Source organism: Tachypleus tridentatus, chromosome 11 (assembly GCF_004210375.1).
Source record: "Tachypleus tridentatus isolate NWPU-2018 chromosome 11, ASM421037v1, whole genome shotgun sequence".
Lineage (NCBI taxonomy): Eukaryota > Metazoa > Arthropoda > Merostomata > Xiphosura > Limulidae > Tachypleus > Tachypleus tridentatus.
The window spans coordinates 45,436,583-45,450,946 of record NC_134835.1 but is presented as its reverse complement, the minus strand read 5'-3'; the positions used below and the strand labels follow the sequence as shown (position 1 = coordinate 45,450,946).

At 31.9% G+C, this 14,364-nt stretch overlaps 1 protein-coding gene across 4 annotated transcripts in view; it reads left to right on the top strand.

Annotated features, from left to right (window-relative positions):
* LOC143232077 (uncharacterized) overlaps window positions 1-3,713 on the top strand; it is a 33,742-nt gene extending 30,029 nt beyond the window's left edge. For all 4 annotated transcript variants that reach the window (XM_076467136.1, XM_076467134.1, XM_076467135.1 and 1 more), the window contains 2 exons: window positions 1,728-1,913; window positions 2,735-3,713. In XM_076467136.1, coding sequence (XP_076323251.1) covers window positions 1,728-1,913; window positions 2,735-2,770 — 222 coding nt within the window. In that variant the 3' untranslated portion in view covers window positions 2,771-3,713. The remainder of the gene's footprint in view (window positions 1-1,727; window positions 1,914-2,734) is intronic.
* The last annotated feature ends 10,651 nt before the right edge of the window (window positions 3,714-14,364 follow it).

Sequence of the window (14,364 nt, the reverse complement as noted above, 5' to 3'; positions counted from 1 at the left end):
AATAAACTTACCTACTTAGCTGTGTTTGTTCCTTTTTAAATACGTCAAAATGCACCTGCTGTAGGTGATTTGCAAATAGCTTGCTCTTTTTTACTTTAACCCTGTCACTATGGATCACAGGTAAAGGCCATTTCACTAATTTTGTTGATTTGCATTCAAAATGTTATTGAACTACTATTATATGAACTTGTGTAACATTCAATATAATATTAAAACAACACACCTAGATATAAATTTTTGTGAGTTGTGGTATGTTGAATGCAGCACTGGTTCAAATAAGATATTTGTGATGTCAAAATAGAAAGTCTGTAGTTTTGTATGAATTAGGAAGTCAAGTTATCAATATAGGCAAGCTAGAATATAATATAAGAACCTCGCATCTTTCCTACATGCTGAGTTATTGCTTATGTACTGAATCAAACACCTCTTTCTAATTTTGGAAACAGTCTCTTATATACACTCATTTCAATACATGACACATGAATAACTTGCCAAAAGCTTGGAATGTCCTTGTAATTGCTTTCTCAGCCATTTTAAAGTGCTTGGAAGTCATCTCATTCCTTTGAACCAAGATGTTAAGCAGGTAGTTTGTGTCTTTAGTTTACTCAAAATTACATATTTTTTTTAGACTCAAATGCAGCTTAGTTAATAACCTTGATAAATTATAGTGGAATTCTGTGATATTGATATAGTTATTTATGATTTTTTTGGTTATTTAATATATACATACATATATAAAATATTAAAAAAATCATTTCCTCCACATGCAAAATTTCAATAGGCTTAGTGATCTATGGCAAGCAGTAAAGGTTGTTGTAACTCGAAGATAAAATATTTTGCTATAGTTAGTTTATTTACTCTTCTGTATTTTAAGAAAAATAAATTTAAGAGCTTGTTTGTAAGTAGTGGTAATCTGTGTGTGTATATATAATGCACAATAATTGAAATGTGATTGTATTTTACCAAATATTAGTCCCTTGAAGCACAAGAAAGACAGGTCAGTTTTACATTATTTGATACGGTTACATGAATGTATATGCTCTGTGTCGATACAAGTTCTGTAATGATTGTCAGGAGTGACTAGAAGGTCAATATAATAAAAAATAATAAACATGTATATATGTATATAAATGGATAATGTTATGAGTTTTAAGCTATTTTAAAAAATATTGTACTCTTGTTATAATGTGTAGTCATTCTAGAACAGAAGAAGCATAGTTTATATTTTCTAATTTTTTTATGATGGTTATGAGGTTAGTCAAAGTTACAGATCCCGCATAGTTAGGGTAGAGAAAAAAACAGATAAAACAAATTTTTCAAATACATTTAAGGAGGTTTTAGAGGTTACACAAATTTGAGATTTTTGAGATGAAGAATAGTTTTTAATCATAATATAAAATCACTTTGCACCTGGACTTGACTGAAACAGACTTGATATTTTCACAAAAATTTTTGTAAAAATTATCATTTTTGTGTACAAAAAACATTCCAATCTTTCCTTAACATTTATCAAATTATGTGAAGATATACATAACTGCATCAAACATTATAGTATAAATACTTGCATATATTGCACCAAAACCATCACAAAAGGGTTAACAAACATATTCTGATAGAATATAAAAATGACAGTATGCTCTAACTTGCTACCTGCCATATGTTTGTATAATTTACCTACAACTTCATATGCAAGTAGTTTTAATTTGAGGCCTTATTATATTTGACAGTCTTTAGGTAAAAGTTCTCCCTTCTCCTACAAGTGGATGCAACAAGATATAGCTGTAGAAGATTCTGATATGCATTTGGATGAAATGTACTTAAGACTCCCACACCGACTTAAATCAATACCTTCAATGTCTGATCAGTCACAGTTACTCAACAGCTCTCAAGCTAAGGACAGTAGTGAAACACTGGTGAGTTGTACATGTTTTAGTGCTGCACCTTTAGCATAACTTTCCTTGAAGGATTATTTACCATTAGTGTATAAATTTTTTTGAGGTAGTTTATTTAATACTGGAATAATAATATTTCAGTAAGATTATATTCTAGTGAAGTCATTTGCATACCCTGTTTGGAAACTTTCTAGCATAGTTTTTATGATGTGTGTATGTACTTCAAACTAACTTTCACGATAAGGTAAATTCTTATGAGACTCAAAAGTTTTAAGAGTTAAAAAGTGAAATTTATTATGCATTTTACCTGTATACTTAGAATATCTTAAGTTTTAACAGAATAGTGTTATATTACAACTATTAACAACAAAGATTATCTTCCACGAAAACTGTTTATTGTAACTGAAGTATTCACTTTATATTACATCTAGTACAAAGTGAACCACAGTTAGTACCAAATGCCAATGAGTTATTTTGCTTCTTACCTTCTTCAGATTGATTGTGGTTGACTATTATGTTAGTTAATGACTCACCATTAACAGATAGTATTGCAAATTTTGTAGTTACAAGAAACACTTCAAATATTTCAGAAGACAAGTATGTAAATGCATACACATTAAACATATTTTCCATTTGTGCTAATAATAACTATTTAGTTATATAAATATAATGATATTATTACTCTTGAAAAGATGAAAAATTACTGACACGTAGTAGAGGACCATATTTAAATTATTATGATTTAGAAAATCAACATTAAAGTTTAACCCATAAAACCTATACTTAAGTTAATTAAATTTTTGTTTTTTGTATTTAATTACTTTATATTTTTTTAATTTCAGACAAGCACATCTGTATTAGCTAGCACTTATCAGTGAAAAAAAATGCAAGTCACTGCACACTGTTTTGTGGTGAAATCTATTTCTCTGATAATCATTGACTGAGGATTACTTCCATTGATAAAAGGTTCCAGATATACTAAACCTAGTTAAATGAAGGATACATAAACTACCTTTTTTCAGACCTTTTCCCATGTATGTGATGAATTGGGCAGTCATTTATTTAAAGGAGACAGTGATTTTATGTTCAATATAAAAGTTGTAATTTTTAGTGAATTAAAAAGGGCCATTTGTTAATGATATTTATGATTGTTGTAAGTGGTTGTAAACAAGAACAGTTGTGATGCTGTAACATTGTATCATCTGAAATCCAATATAATTATCAGTAGAAATGCAATAAATACTTAAATACAGAAAATTACTGAGGTGTGATACAAATTTTTACTGCATACATGTGATTTGACAAATATGCAATTTTTAATTTATTCTAAAAGCTCTAATTTCAAAATAACAGTAAACACCACTGAGTTATTGTGCTTAGCATAGATAAGTTTGGTTTAAGAAGTACAAAGTAAAGTTAACTTTTTTTTTTCATCAACCTCCATTTAAGAAAGTGTTTATCATAACTATCTCTTTTTGACTTTAATCTTTTGAGTTAATGGAGGTATCTAGATTATTCTATCTTCATTACTTCTGTATTTACAGTAATATGAAAAAAAATATGTACCCTAACTTTTCCTCTGTTGATGTTAATCTTGTGACTTATGACAGTATTCTTCTACCTGTAAATCTGAAACAGTGATACATGTATCAGACACGTGTTGTATGTGAATTTTGGAAAGAAACAATTTCTTTTCTTCCTCTTTTCTAAGAGTACTACAATATTGTCATATATAAACCAAAGATAATTTTTCTTATTTTATGTATACAAGTTTTAATATTCTATTTTAGCATGACAGAAATAAATGTGTTTGGAAGAATAGTCTTATCTGTGACATGATCTTATTTATAATTTTTGAAGAAAAAAAGGCAAATTTTGTCACAATTTTCATTTGTGGACAAAGTTTGTGAAAAAGGAAAATGTACAGTATTTACTTTAGCAGCTCTGGTAGATGTTAAACACTAATGTGTAACTAAGGCAAAATACATACAAGTAATTATTCAATAATGTAAAGAAAACAGAGGAAATACATATTTGTTTTTCTTGATCACCTTTATGTACATGAGCTATAAAAGAAAAAGGGCATGCAAGATGGTAAATTTGCTGTGTAGTGGTTGAAAACCAGATAAAAATTTAGTATGAAAGTTGTTACACTGTAATGGAACTATCATAGAGTATATTTGCAGAAGTGAACTTATCTGTTGTTGCTATGTTATTTTTTTCAGTGTGTATCAAGTACAACCTATGTCCATTTGTGCAGTTTTTATCAGTTCTTGGCTATTTTTGTTACTTTCCATCCATGTTTTTATGTTAGTGTTGTCTTTATGTAACTAATCTTCAGTCTTCATGATGTTCTGAGGGGAAAAAACTTTAAAAAAATTGTTTTAACCTATTAAATTTTAGATCTTTTATTTTTAGGCTTCTATTGTAAAGATGTTAATTTCATGAAAAATTGCATAAAATAATTTTTTTCACAGTGTGTTCTTTCAAACCTTGTATTTCTGTCATAAAGTTTATTTTCAAATAAGAAGTTGTGAAACTTTGATACAAATAGGGCATTTATGGTGTGAACTTGTGCAATTGGCTCTGGTCCTGCATACAATCATTAAATAGGTACATTGTTACAGCTACCACTGTAACAAGGCTTTGTCATTTAGTCTTGCCAATTTAAGGGGAAAATGCATCTGTAACATCAGTGTGTTGTTACAGGTAACATACCTATGTTAGCACAAATTTTCAAATCTTCAGTGGCCAAACACAATTCAATTTATCTTATCAAAAACTTATCTCATTTTAAAAATGCAATAAATATTAAGATATTCAGTGTTGTTACATTTAACAAGAAGACACTTCTTTTTCCCCAATATCCTGAAAATACACCTCAGAGAATCCAATTTGTAAAATTTTCTGGGGGAAAATAATGCCAATTTTTTCAAGTGTATGGAGGTAGAAACTATTGTTTAGTTTCTAGTTACCCCATATCAACCTCAAAAAAATGAGTGAACTTTAAAGAAATTATGACAGTGCTCCTGATGCTGCTTGTCATTATGAAATGTAATAGATATTGAAAAGAAAATTGTAAGATGCTATTGAGTATTATATTGTAAAGTTATGTTTAAGCCACAATGTTAAGATTCTTCAGTCTTGTTTTATAATTTTAAGTGTTTTATTTCATAATACAAATTTAAAACATGCAAGAGATACAACAAATATGCATTGATCTATCTACATGGTGCCAATTAACCAATGAACTTGTTTTGTTCATTAGAGCTAGTCATTACACATTAGAAATTATATTGCCATTTATACTAAGATACAGTAATTCTCTTCATTCTCATTCACTGCTGCCTCCTATATGTATAATTTTTTTTCACACATGCCACAATCCGTTGCACCCCTCCCTCATTGGGATAAAGTGATTCTAACGTGCGTCTCGTGAATCAGCATGCATCACCTCTCACCAACACTTGCATGTAATTCCTTCTTTGCACCTCTACTGAATTTTCACTTCTTGTTTGGCAGCTCATGTTTTTTCTATGATTTTTTTTGTCATTCACTGTTCTACATGTATAGTTAATAACCTCATGTAGTGATCTCATTTATTATAACTTTGAGATTTTGAATTTTATCTTCATTTATCCCAGCTTATTCCACTTGCATTCTGAAGCTGATGTTACTACTTTGGGAGTCATGACTATGACTAGTGCTATGTTACTGATTGCAAGTGTGGATGACTTAGCGTGGATTTTTATCTCTTTGGAGATTAAGCATAAAAAAGGTCTGCCTCTTTCTTTGGTTCTTGCCTACAATTCCTCCTGTGGACACACCAACCCTGTTTGGGCAGTCAGAGATCTTGATAGTCTTTTTCCACTACATTTAAAATGTTTGGTTCTTCATATCAATTATGTAATCTCCATTTCAAATATGGAAATTCTATGTTCTTTTCATCTATTTATAATGGCTTTCATTCATGCATCTCCACACACAGTTTTTGCCTTATTTCTTGAGGAGTTTCTCTACTGTCTGGACTTTCATGAGACCTTGCCTCTTGCTTCATGGTCCACCATTTGCTGTACAGTCCATTAAATTTGGAAATATAAGACATTTTACAAATTGGTTGTTTATATTATTATCTATAATTATTTGAATTCCTTAAAATATGCTTATTTAGATTAGTTAATGCAAAGTTATGTTATGATTCATAATTAGTCTGTTGTGTCTTCTATATCGTTCAAATAAGCTTTACACGGTATGTCCTTCATTAGTTTAAAGTATGTTATTTTATTACCTTTGTATCATCATTTAATTGATAATTGTTTTCTTTTCTTGATTTGGGTGGAATCCTTGAACTAGGGCCTACATAAACGTTTCCCAGCATTCTGCCAATTTACTGGTCAGTTTCTTTCTTAGGTTATCGTTGTTCTTCATTGTTCAGTTAGGCTTAACAAGTTTTCATACTTTTCATTTTACTGTAGTTCTACTTGAGATTTCCTTGTTATTTCTGTTCACTGCTTTGTTTGATTCCACTTTATTACTGCATTATTTATTGGCTTACCAATGGTGTTATTGATGAATTAATATGTATTTAGGTTCCAATTTTTCTTCACCACTACATCATATAGTGTTCATTTTCTATAATGCTTTTTCATTTTGTTTTTACAATTTATGCTTTTATTGTTACTTACTTTCTTTTAGCTCTACTTTATAATTATTACCATTTATTTCATTTAGTTTCTACTTTACCCTTTTTTTCTATTAAATTAATTTATAATTTACCCTTCTTACCATTAATTAGTTTCCTGTAGTTTCATGGACAGGTTCATATATACTACAATTATAGGTTTTTCATTAACTCAATGTTATATAGCAGGGGTGACCAAACTAGCTTAATGTAAGAGCCATGTCCGATAAACTTCAGATGTTTGAGAGACACAAGACATGAACAAATATTACAGTATCACACTAACATTCTGCTAATTTCACTGCCTGCAATCAGCCATGCCCACTAAATCTAACACTGTCAGCACCCACTTGTATGATTACTGATTCTCCAGCACAATTCCTCTGTAATCCTTGCTGATCCGAAATTTCTTTAATCCCTGACTCAAATCTAGCATTAAAATTAGGATTTAAATTCTTAAATATATTTACTCACCATGAACATTAAACTTACGTTTTAATCCAGCAGACTCTCAGGTTATACCCTGTAAATAATTATAAAGCTTGAAAATTTTTTATATTAATTTTGATGCAAAATAGGAGCTCACCCAACATGTTTATGTGAGCTGCAGTTCGGCCACCCCTGTCATATAACATACCTTCCAAATACCATTTTTCACTACACTGACTATCTCATTTTGTTTTTCCAAATAGTTTATACTTTTTACTGTTAGTTTGGTTAATATCCATTTTATATTTTTTACCATTAATATTGTTTAGTTTATAACTTACTCTTCATACCAGAAATTTAATTTTGTGTATTGCTTCCTAAGAGACAGTGTCTAATCTACTTTGTTCATGGTGGAGTTTGGTGCTGCTAAAGTTACCCAGAAAAAAAGCAGTTTGTACCAAAATATTGTCATATGGTAGATGCAAATAAGAGAAAGCTGTAAAAAATGGATGTTATTTATCTTTCAGAGGTCTTTTTGTTTTTTGCAAAAAAACCAGGTAGAATGACTTTGATAGCTGTCACAAGGTAATTGATAGCAAATAGTTTTATATGACTGGAATGACCCATTCTGAATTTGGTGATCCAGCCTCCAGGATTTCTCCTTTGAGAAACATCCATGAAACATTTATGGGAAAGTGTTTTAAATCTCACAACACTGCTAATCTAACAGAAATCTGTCTGCATTTCTGGACTTTGAAAATCCCTCTGCTTTACAGAGAGCCATACACTTAGCTTATTTGTCTTCGATTATTGATTTTGTTCTTCTGCATCTTGGATCTGGGTACATTAGCTGTTAAAGAATTAATGTCTAATCCCACCTTTCCTTCTACACAGGACATTTTGGTAGAAAAGAATGACAATATTGGCATTTTATTTTCAGATGGCTTGTATGTTTTACTATAAAATGACAAATGTGCTTTTGAGAAGCAAAGTTAAAACTGTATACACACAGTGGCCCCTCAACAAATCAATGATGATTGTAACCACTAATGAATAAATTTTGTCAGTCTGACTCATGTTCCACTTGTGTCCAAATTAATGATGCAGTAATTACTCATTTTGTGTTCTGAAATGATGTTAAAAACATTTGCACTGGGAAACATCTATATATTGTCCATATATCATTAGAGGATTTAACAGTTGAGGGTGAAAACTCAGCTTATGTTTGTTTTAGAAATGAGATGCAATTAGCATCATGTAAAAGAATCAAATTTTACAGAACTTCTCACAAACATGGGTTGATTGTTAAAAGCAATAAAGAGCCACATAAAACAGTGAATGCTTTTAGATGTGGTATTTACTAACCTTCAGAAATCTCTTCTAGGAGATTATGTGAAAGTTTGCAAATCATTCTTCTGTTTTTTGTGTACATATATTGATGGTTATACTCAAACAGGCAGGGTAAAAATATTAATAGGTACACTTTATTAGAGGTTATGTGTGATCATACTTCTCAGTTTAGATAAGAATTCCAAATTATGGCATTTAAGAGGGCAGTGAATTCACAGTTATTGATGGTTTACAAAGTCTGGTTGACAGAATAGTCTTTTCTTAAGCAATAAGCTATTACTACAAGGCCAGATCAGTGAGCTGTGCTTGGAGGTGTAATGTATCAGATTGTATTGACTTCTCCTTGTCTGTCGCATGCCATCAAATTTATTTGAAAACACCATATCATTTGGTGGAACTTTCAATGGAGCAATGTAATTTTTATGCAAAACCAAATTTCCAAATTTTTTTTTTTAATTTTAAAACTGTAATTCTTGAGATTGAGGTAAACAAACTTTTAAAATATATACAAAAAATGTAACTAAAATTATGCATTTTAGTTGTAAAATAAAATATTCTGGTTTCAAAATTTGAGAGACTTGAACAGCATTTAGAAATATATGAAAATTGACTTGTCTAATTTCGTATATTGTCACTGTCTTCAAAATAAGTATTATTAGGTGTGTCTGGGAAAGTGAGTGAAGTAAATATCATGCATGAAAGGAGTGGGTGAGATTGTGGAATTTTCAGTTAAAACCAATTTCTTACAATAACTGCAAAGTTTGCCCCAGAAACTTGCAAGAAATTTTGTTGATTGAGATAGTTTTAGTTTCTCTTTTTTTTTTTACTGAAAAATAACTTTTGAAGGATTAAATCAAAATGTTTATTTTATCTAAAAGAAAAATACTGTGCATATCTACAATGAATGAATATCTGTTATTTCTCTCCTTCCTCTCAATTATTTAGTTTTTAGTCTGAAAATGACAAAATAATATACATTTATATAAAGGACAGATTAATAATTACATTAAATATTGCTATGAGAAAATATAAAAACTACACACCTGATTATTTAAAATGAAATAAGTTTATTGTATTTGTGAAATTAATATTAATGTATTTGGGTTACTTTATAATCAGTGTTTTTTCTCCTACCTAAAGATTTTAATTATTTTTAAATATTGTTTTAAAAGAAATACTAATGTATCTAATTAAACACCAGATCGTCTGACTTCTTTTATTAATTTCTTCTATTGGTATTTCGACATTAAGGGTCACTATTCAGGAAATAGTCTTACTGATAATCTATACAACAACATACATATACTGGTTTTCAACTAAATATAAATAATCTAAAATAAATACACAAGTAGCAATATTATACAGTCTATGTAGAAACTAAGTTCATTTCAAATGTTAAAAAATAAATATAATTAATCAATATACTTTCCTTTTCATAATAAGATGTTATTCTAATGATTCTTTCCTTACAATTAAAATATAACTAAAATTTATATAATTTTACTGACTTTTTCTTCTATATAAGTCTTATTAACTGTTTTCACAATTTTTCAACTTCTACTATCTTTACCAATCCAGTTTCTTCTGCCCTCTTACTACTGGCAATTTAAAGTGGTACCAAAACTTTGATTAAGTGATTTAGTTTTACAAGGTTGGCATAAAGATACAACAGTGGCTCTCTCTGCTTTGCTCACCCCAGATATTGAAACCAGGTATTTAACATTGTTAGACATGTTGCTGTACCATAGCGGTCGCGCGAAAAAAAAAAAAAATTCGAAAAAATATTTTATCTTTTATATTACATTCCCAGAAAATGAAAACACGAAATATACTTCTTTAAGGGGTCGCCAGATGGGTTAAGACAATCGACTCGTAACCTGAGCGTCGTTGGTTCGAATCCCCGTCGCACCAAACAGGGGAGCATTGTTATGTGATGGTCAATCCCACTATTCGTTGTAAATTTTGTTAAAATTTACTTTATCTTATTCGTCGATTGAAATATAGGGTAAAATATTTTGCTGATATTAAACACATAAAATAAAATAATAATTAAACATGGAACATAAGGCAGAAGTACACATTCCTTTTGATACTTATGTTGTTTGTTTTTATTTTTTGGAATTTCGCACAAAGCTACTCGAGGGCTATCTGTGCTAGCCGTTCCTAATTTAGCAGTGTAAGACTAGAGGGAAGGCAGCTAGTCATCACCATCCACCACCAACTCTTGGGCTACTCTTTTACCAACGAATAGTGGAATTGATCGTCACATTATAACGCCCCTACGGCTTGGAGGGCGAGCATGTTTGGCGCGACACGGATGCGAACCCGCGACCCTCAGATTACGAGTCGCTCGCCTTAACGCGTTTGGCCATGCCGGGCCGGATACTTATGTAAAGAAGCCCATTAGGCTGATATAATGACAAGTTGGCAAACAACGATTTATACATACAATGAAGTGATGTACATGTTTCCACAGAATATTGGCTTGTATTCTTCAAGTATGGTCTTTAGCTCAGCAGTACATGGTTTAAGTTGTTCAATTCAGTTTCTAAGTCGTTTTTGCAAGTACATAATTTTAATAAAATGCAGTAGTGAGTTAGTTGGTTCCCCCCAAACCAAAATGTAATTGTTCTTTTCACATCCTGTATACATATATACATATAAATATGCTTGTGTGTGTATAAAATGAAATAATTTGTAAAGATATTAATTATAAACTTTTTGAATGCAAGTTTATAAAGAAAACAAGGGAAACGGAATGACAATTAAAAATATATAAAAAAGTTCATCGACCACTGCTGATTCGCCAGCGTTTTCATTATTAAACATACTTTTGTAAAATAAACTTAAATTCTATTAAATTCTTTTATTTACTGCATTATATGCATGTTACAAAATTTTATTGGTTAATAAACTGAATCATACCCGCAGAATAGCTATAGATGAATCAATCGAGAAGAGATTTAAGTTCTATATAAAGTTTTACTGAGACTAAAGGGTTTCAGTCCCTACAACCAGAATAATTAAACAATGTAACTCTTCAGCAACAGATCTTACGTGGTTGGCAGCGCTTTAAAGATAAATCACTGTTGAAAACATCATAAACAGTAAAAAGACAACAAAGTCTGAATAGATTATAAGAAAGATATTTCTTATATGTAACTCTTGCCATTATCCAGAAAAAGAAGGTTATATAGAACATTGCATGCAGAAACACCAAACATGCTCGCCTTTTCAAACGTAGGAGCGTTGTTACGTGACGTTAATCCCACTATTCGTTGTTAAAAGAGTCGGCGGTGGGTGATGATGAATAGTTGCCTTCCCTCTAGTCTTACACTGCTAATTTAGGGACGGCTAGCGCAGATAGTCCTCGTGTAGCTTTGCGCGAAATTAAAAAAACAACGAACAATCTTTTATGACTAAATTACATTATTAAAAGATATCGATATATTTACATAAATTACATGTTAGATTTCCCAAAAACGCCCACTATATGCCAATGAACAGTTTCTGAGCGTATCTTGGAAATATTTAGAGTTCTAAAAAAACTATATATTTAAATGTTTTCCCTTTTTGTAAACGTAATATAAGTCAGAAAAGATTATTTTCCGAGAAAATATTTGCAAATTTTTGGCACCATTTTAATTATCTTGTGGTAAAAGTACAGAAAAATGTGGTTGTGCAAAACCGGTAGAAACCGTGAAAAAATTTACTGACAATTAGAGAAAAGAAAAAGTAAGTAAAACTTCGAAATTATAAAATAAACAAGTTCCATTTCTATTATAATTATGAGAAATAGAATGATTAGGATAATATTTAAAAGGGAAAGTATGATGACTAATTTTAGTAGGTTTTGAACATTTGTAATGTACTAAATTTATACATGGAGTTTATTATGTGTCTGTATCTTTGAAAAGCATATTTATTTATTTTAGATTATTCATATGTAGTTGAAAAGTAATATTTGTATGTTTTTCTGTGAAAGGTTCTCAGTAAAACTATTTTTTGAACACAAAATTTTGAAGTTACGAAACCGGTAGAATAAATTAATTAAAGAAGCGGCATATCTGCGGATTTACAACGTTAGAAACCTAGTTTCAATACCCGTAGTGGGCAAAGCAAAAAGAGCTCATTGTGTAGCTTTGGCTTAAATTCAAACAAACAATTTTTTGGTTAAATTTATATATATATATATACTCTTCAAAAAAAGAAACGCAAAAGGGATTTTTTTTTATTTTAAAGAGAAATATATGTAATAACGTTACAAGCTCAGAGTATGTGTTGTTACACGTGTTAAGGCACTGATTGTCAGACCAAAATGACAATAAAAGTTGTGAACTTTGAAAACGGAGGAAAACATCGGATTTTTCGCCAAAACGCAGAACATGTGCAAAATCCCTATAAAAGTGACGGGTTCTCGGTTTCCATAGCTCAGTGTTAAGCCACCGACACGCAATACAGTTATGCCAAGACTGACTGAAGCACAACGCAACAACGCCATTGGTCGCTTGGAAGCAGGCGAATCTCGATCAGATGTTACCAGAGCTGTGAATGTCTACCCATGCACCATCACAAGGCTATGGAATCGTCACCAACAACATGGATCAACTCGTGACCGTCCACGATCTGGCAGATCTCGTGTGACCACGCCCGCACAAGATCGCTACATCCGGTAACGTCACCTTCGGGATAGGACCACCACTGCGACGTCTACTGCCTCAACCATACCAGGGCTGCGTAGGATCTCCGATCAGACCGTACGCAACCGTCGACGAGATTCTTAGGCCCCATGTGCAACCCATCATGGTGAACGTCAACGACGTTTTTCAACATGACAACGCCCGTCCTCACACAGCCCGACTCACCACTGTTTTCTTGAGACACCACAACATCAACATTCTTCCATGGCCCTCCAGATCACCAGATTTAAACCCCATCGAACATCTTTGGGATGAGTTGAACCGACGCCTGCGACGGCAACAACCTCAACCACAGCAGCTTTGCAGGCTGAATGGACAGCCATTCCACAGGATGTGATTTGTCATCTCATCGTTTCCATGGACAGGAGATGCCAAGCAGTTATTGATGCTCATGGGGAGCATACTCGTTATTGACGTTGAGTGACGTTAAACTTCAACTAGTGAGCGTGGACTTCTGAATTTCGCCTTTGCAGACTTTGGATGTTCAGCAGTGAATGTGCAAAGTTTCACACATGTCATACAGAACTACCCGGAATAAACTTGTTAACAATTTGTCTCAAATTTTGCCTTTTGCGTTTCTTTTCTTGAAGAGTATATATATGCATTTGTTTCACTAAGATACCACAAAACCAATGACCTCCAACAATACCAAAAGCCTTGAACATGCCGAGAAAAGCTCCAAAGAAAAGGTAAAATATCTATTTTTCGACTGTCTATTGAAACTACTAGGTTTCAGTCCGAACTTTTCTGAAATATTTATTTTATATGTTTTTTTTTTTGTTTGGAATTTCGCACAAAGCTACTCGAGGGCTATCTGTGCTAGCCGTCCCTAATTTAGCAGTGTAAGACTAGAGGGAAGGCAGCTAGTCATCACCATCCACCGCCAACTCTTGGGCTACTCTTTTACCAACGAATAGTGGGATTGACCGTCACATTATAACGCCCCCACGGCTGGGAGGGCGAGCATGTTTGGCGCGACTCGGGCGCGAACCCGCGACCCTCAGATTACGAAGTGCACGCCTTAACGTGCTAGGCCATGCCGGGCTTTTTTTTTTTTTTGTACACCCGAGGACAAAATATCCTCTTCCTCCTCCTCTTCACAAATTCACACCAGTTGAAGTATTGGAATACAAGTATAGAAGTAAAACTTCACCAAAATAAAACAAAAATGTTTCACAAACAATTTCTATCGAGAAACGGAGAAAAGGAATTGGGAAAGAAACATTTTATATCAATACACTACTTTCAAAGCATAAACTTCCATTTTCTGCAACTGAACTTTGTGTTTGACAATATGCATTCAGAATATTAA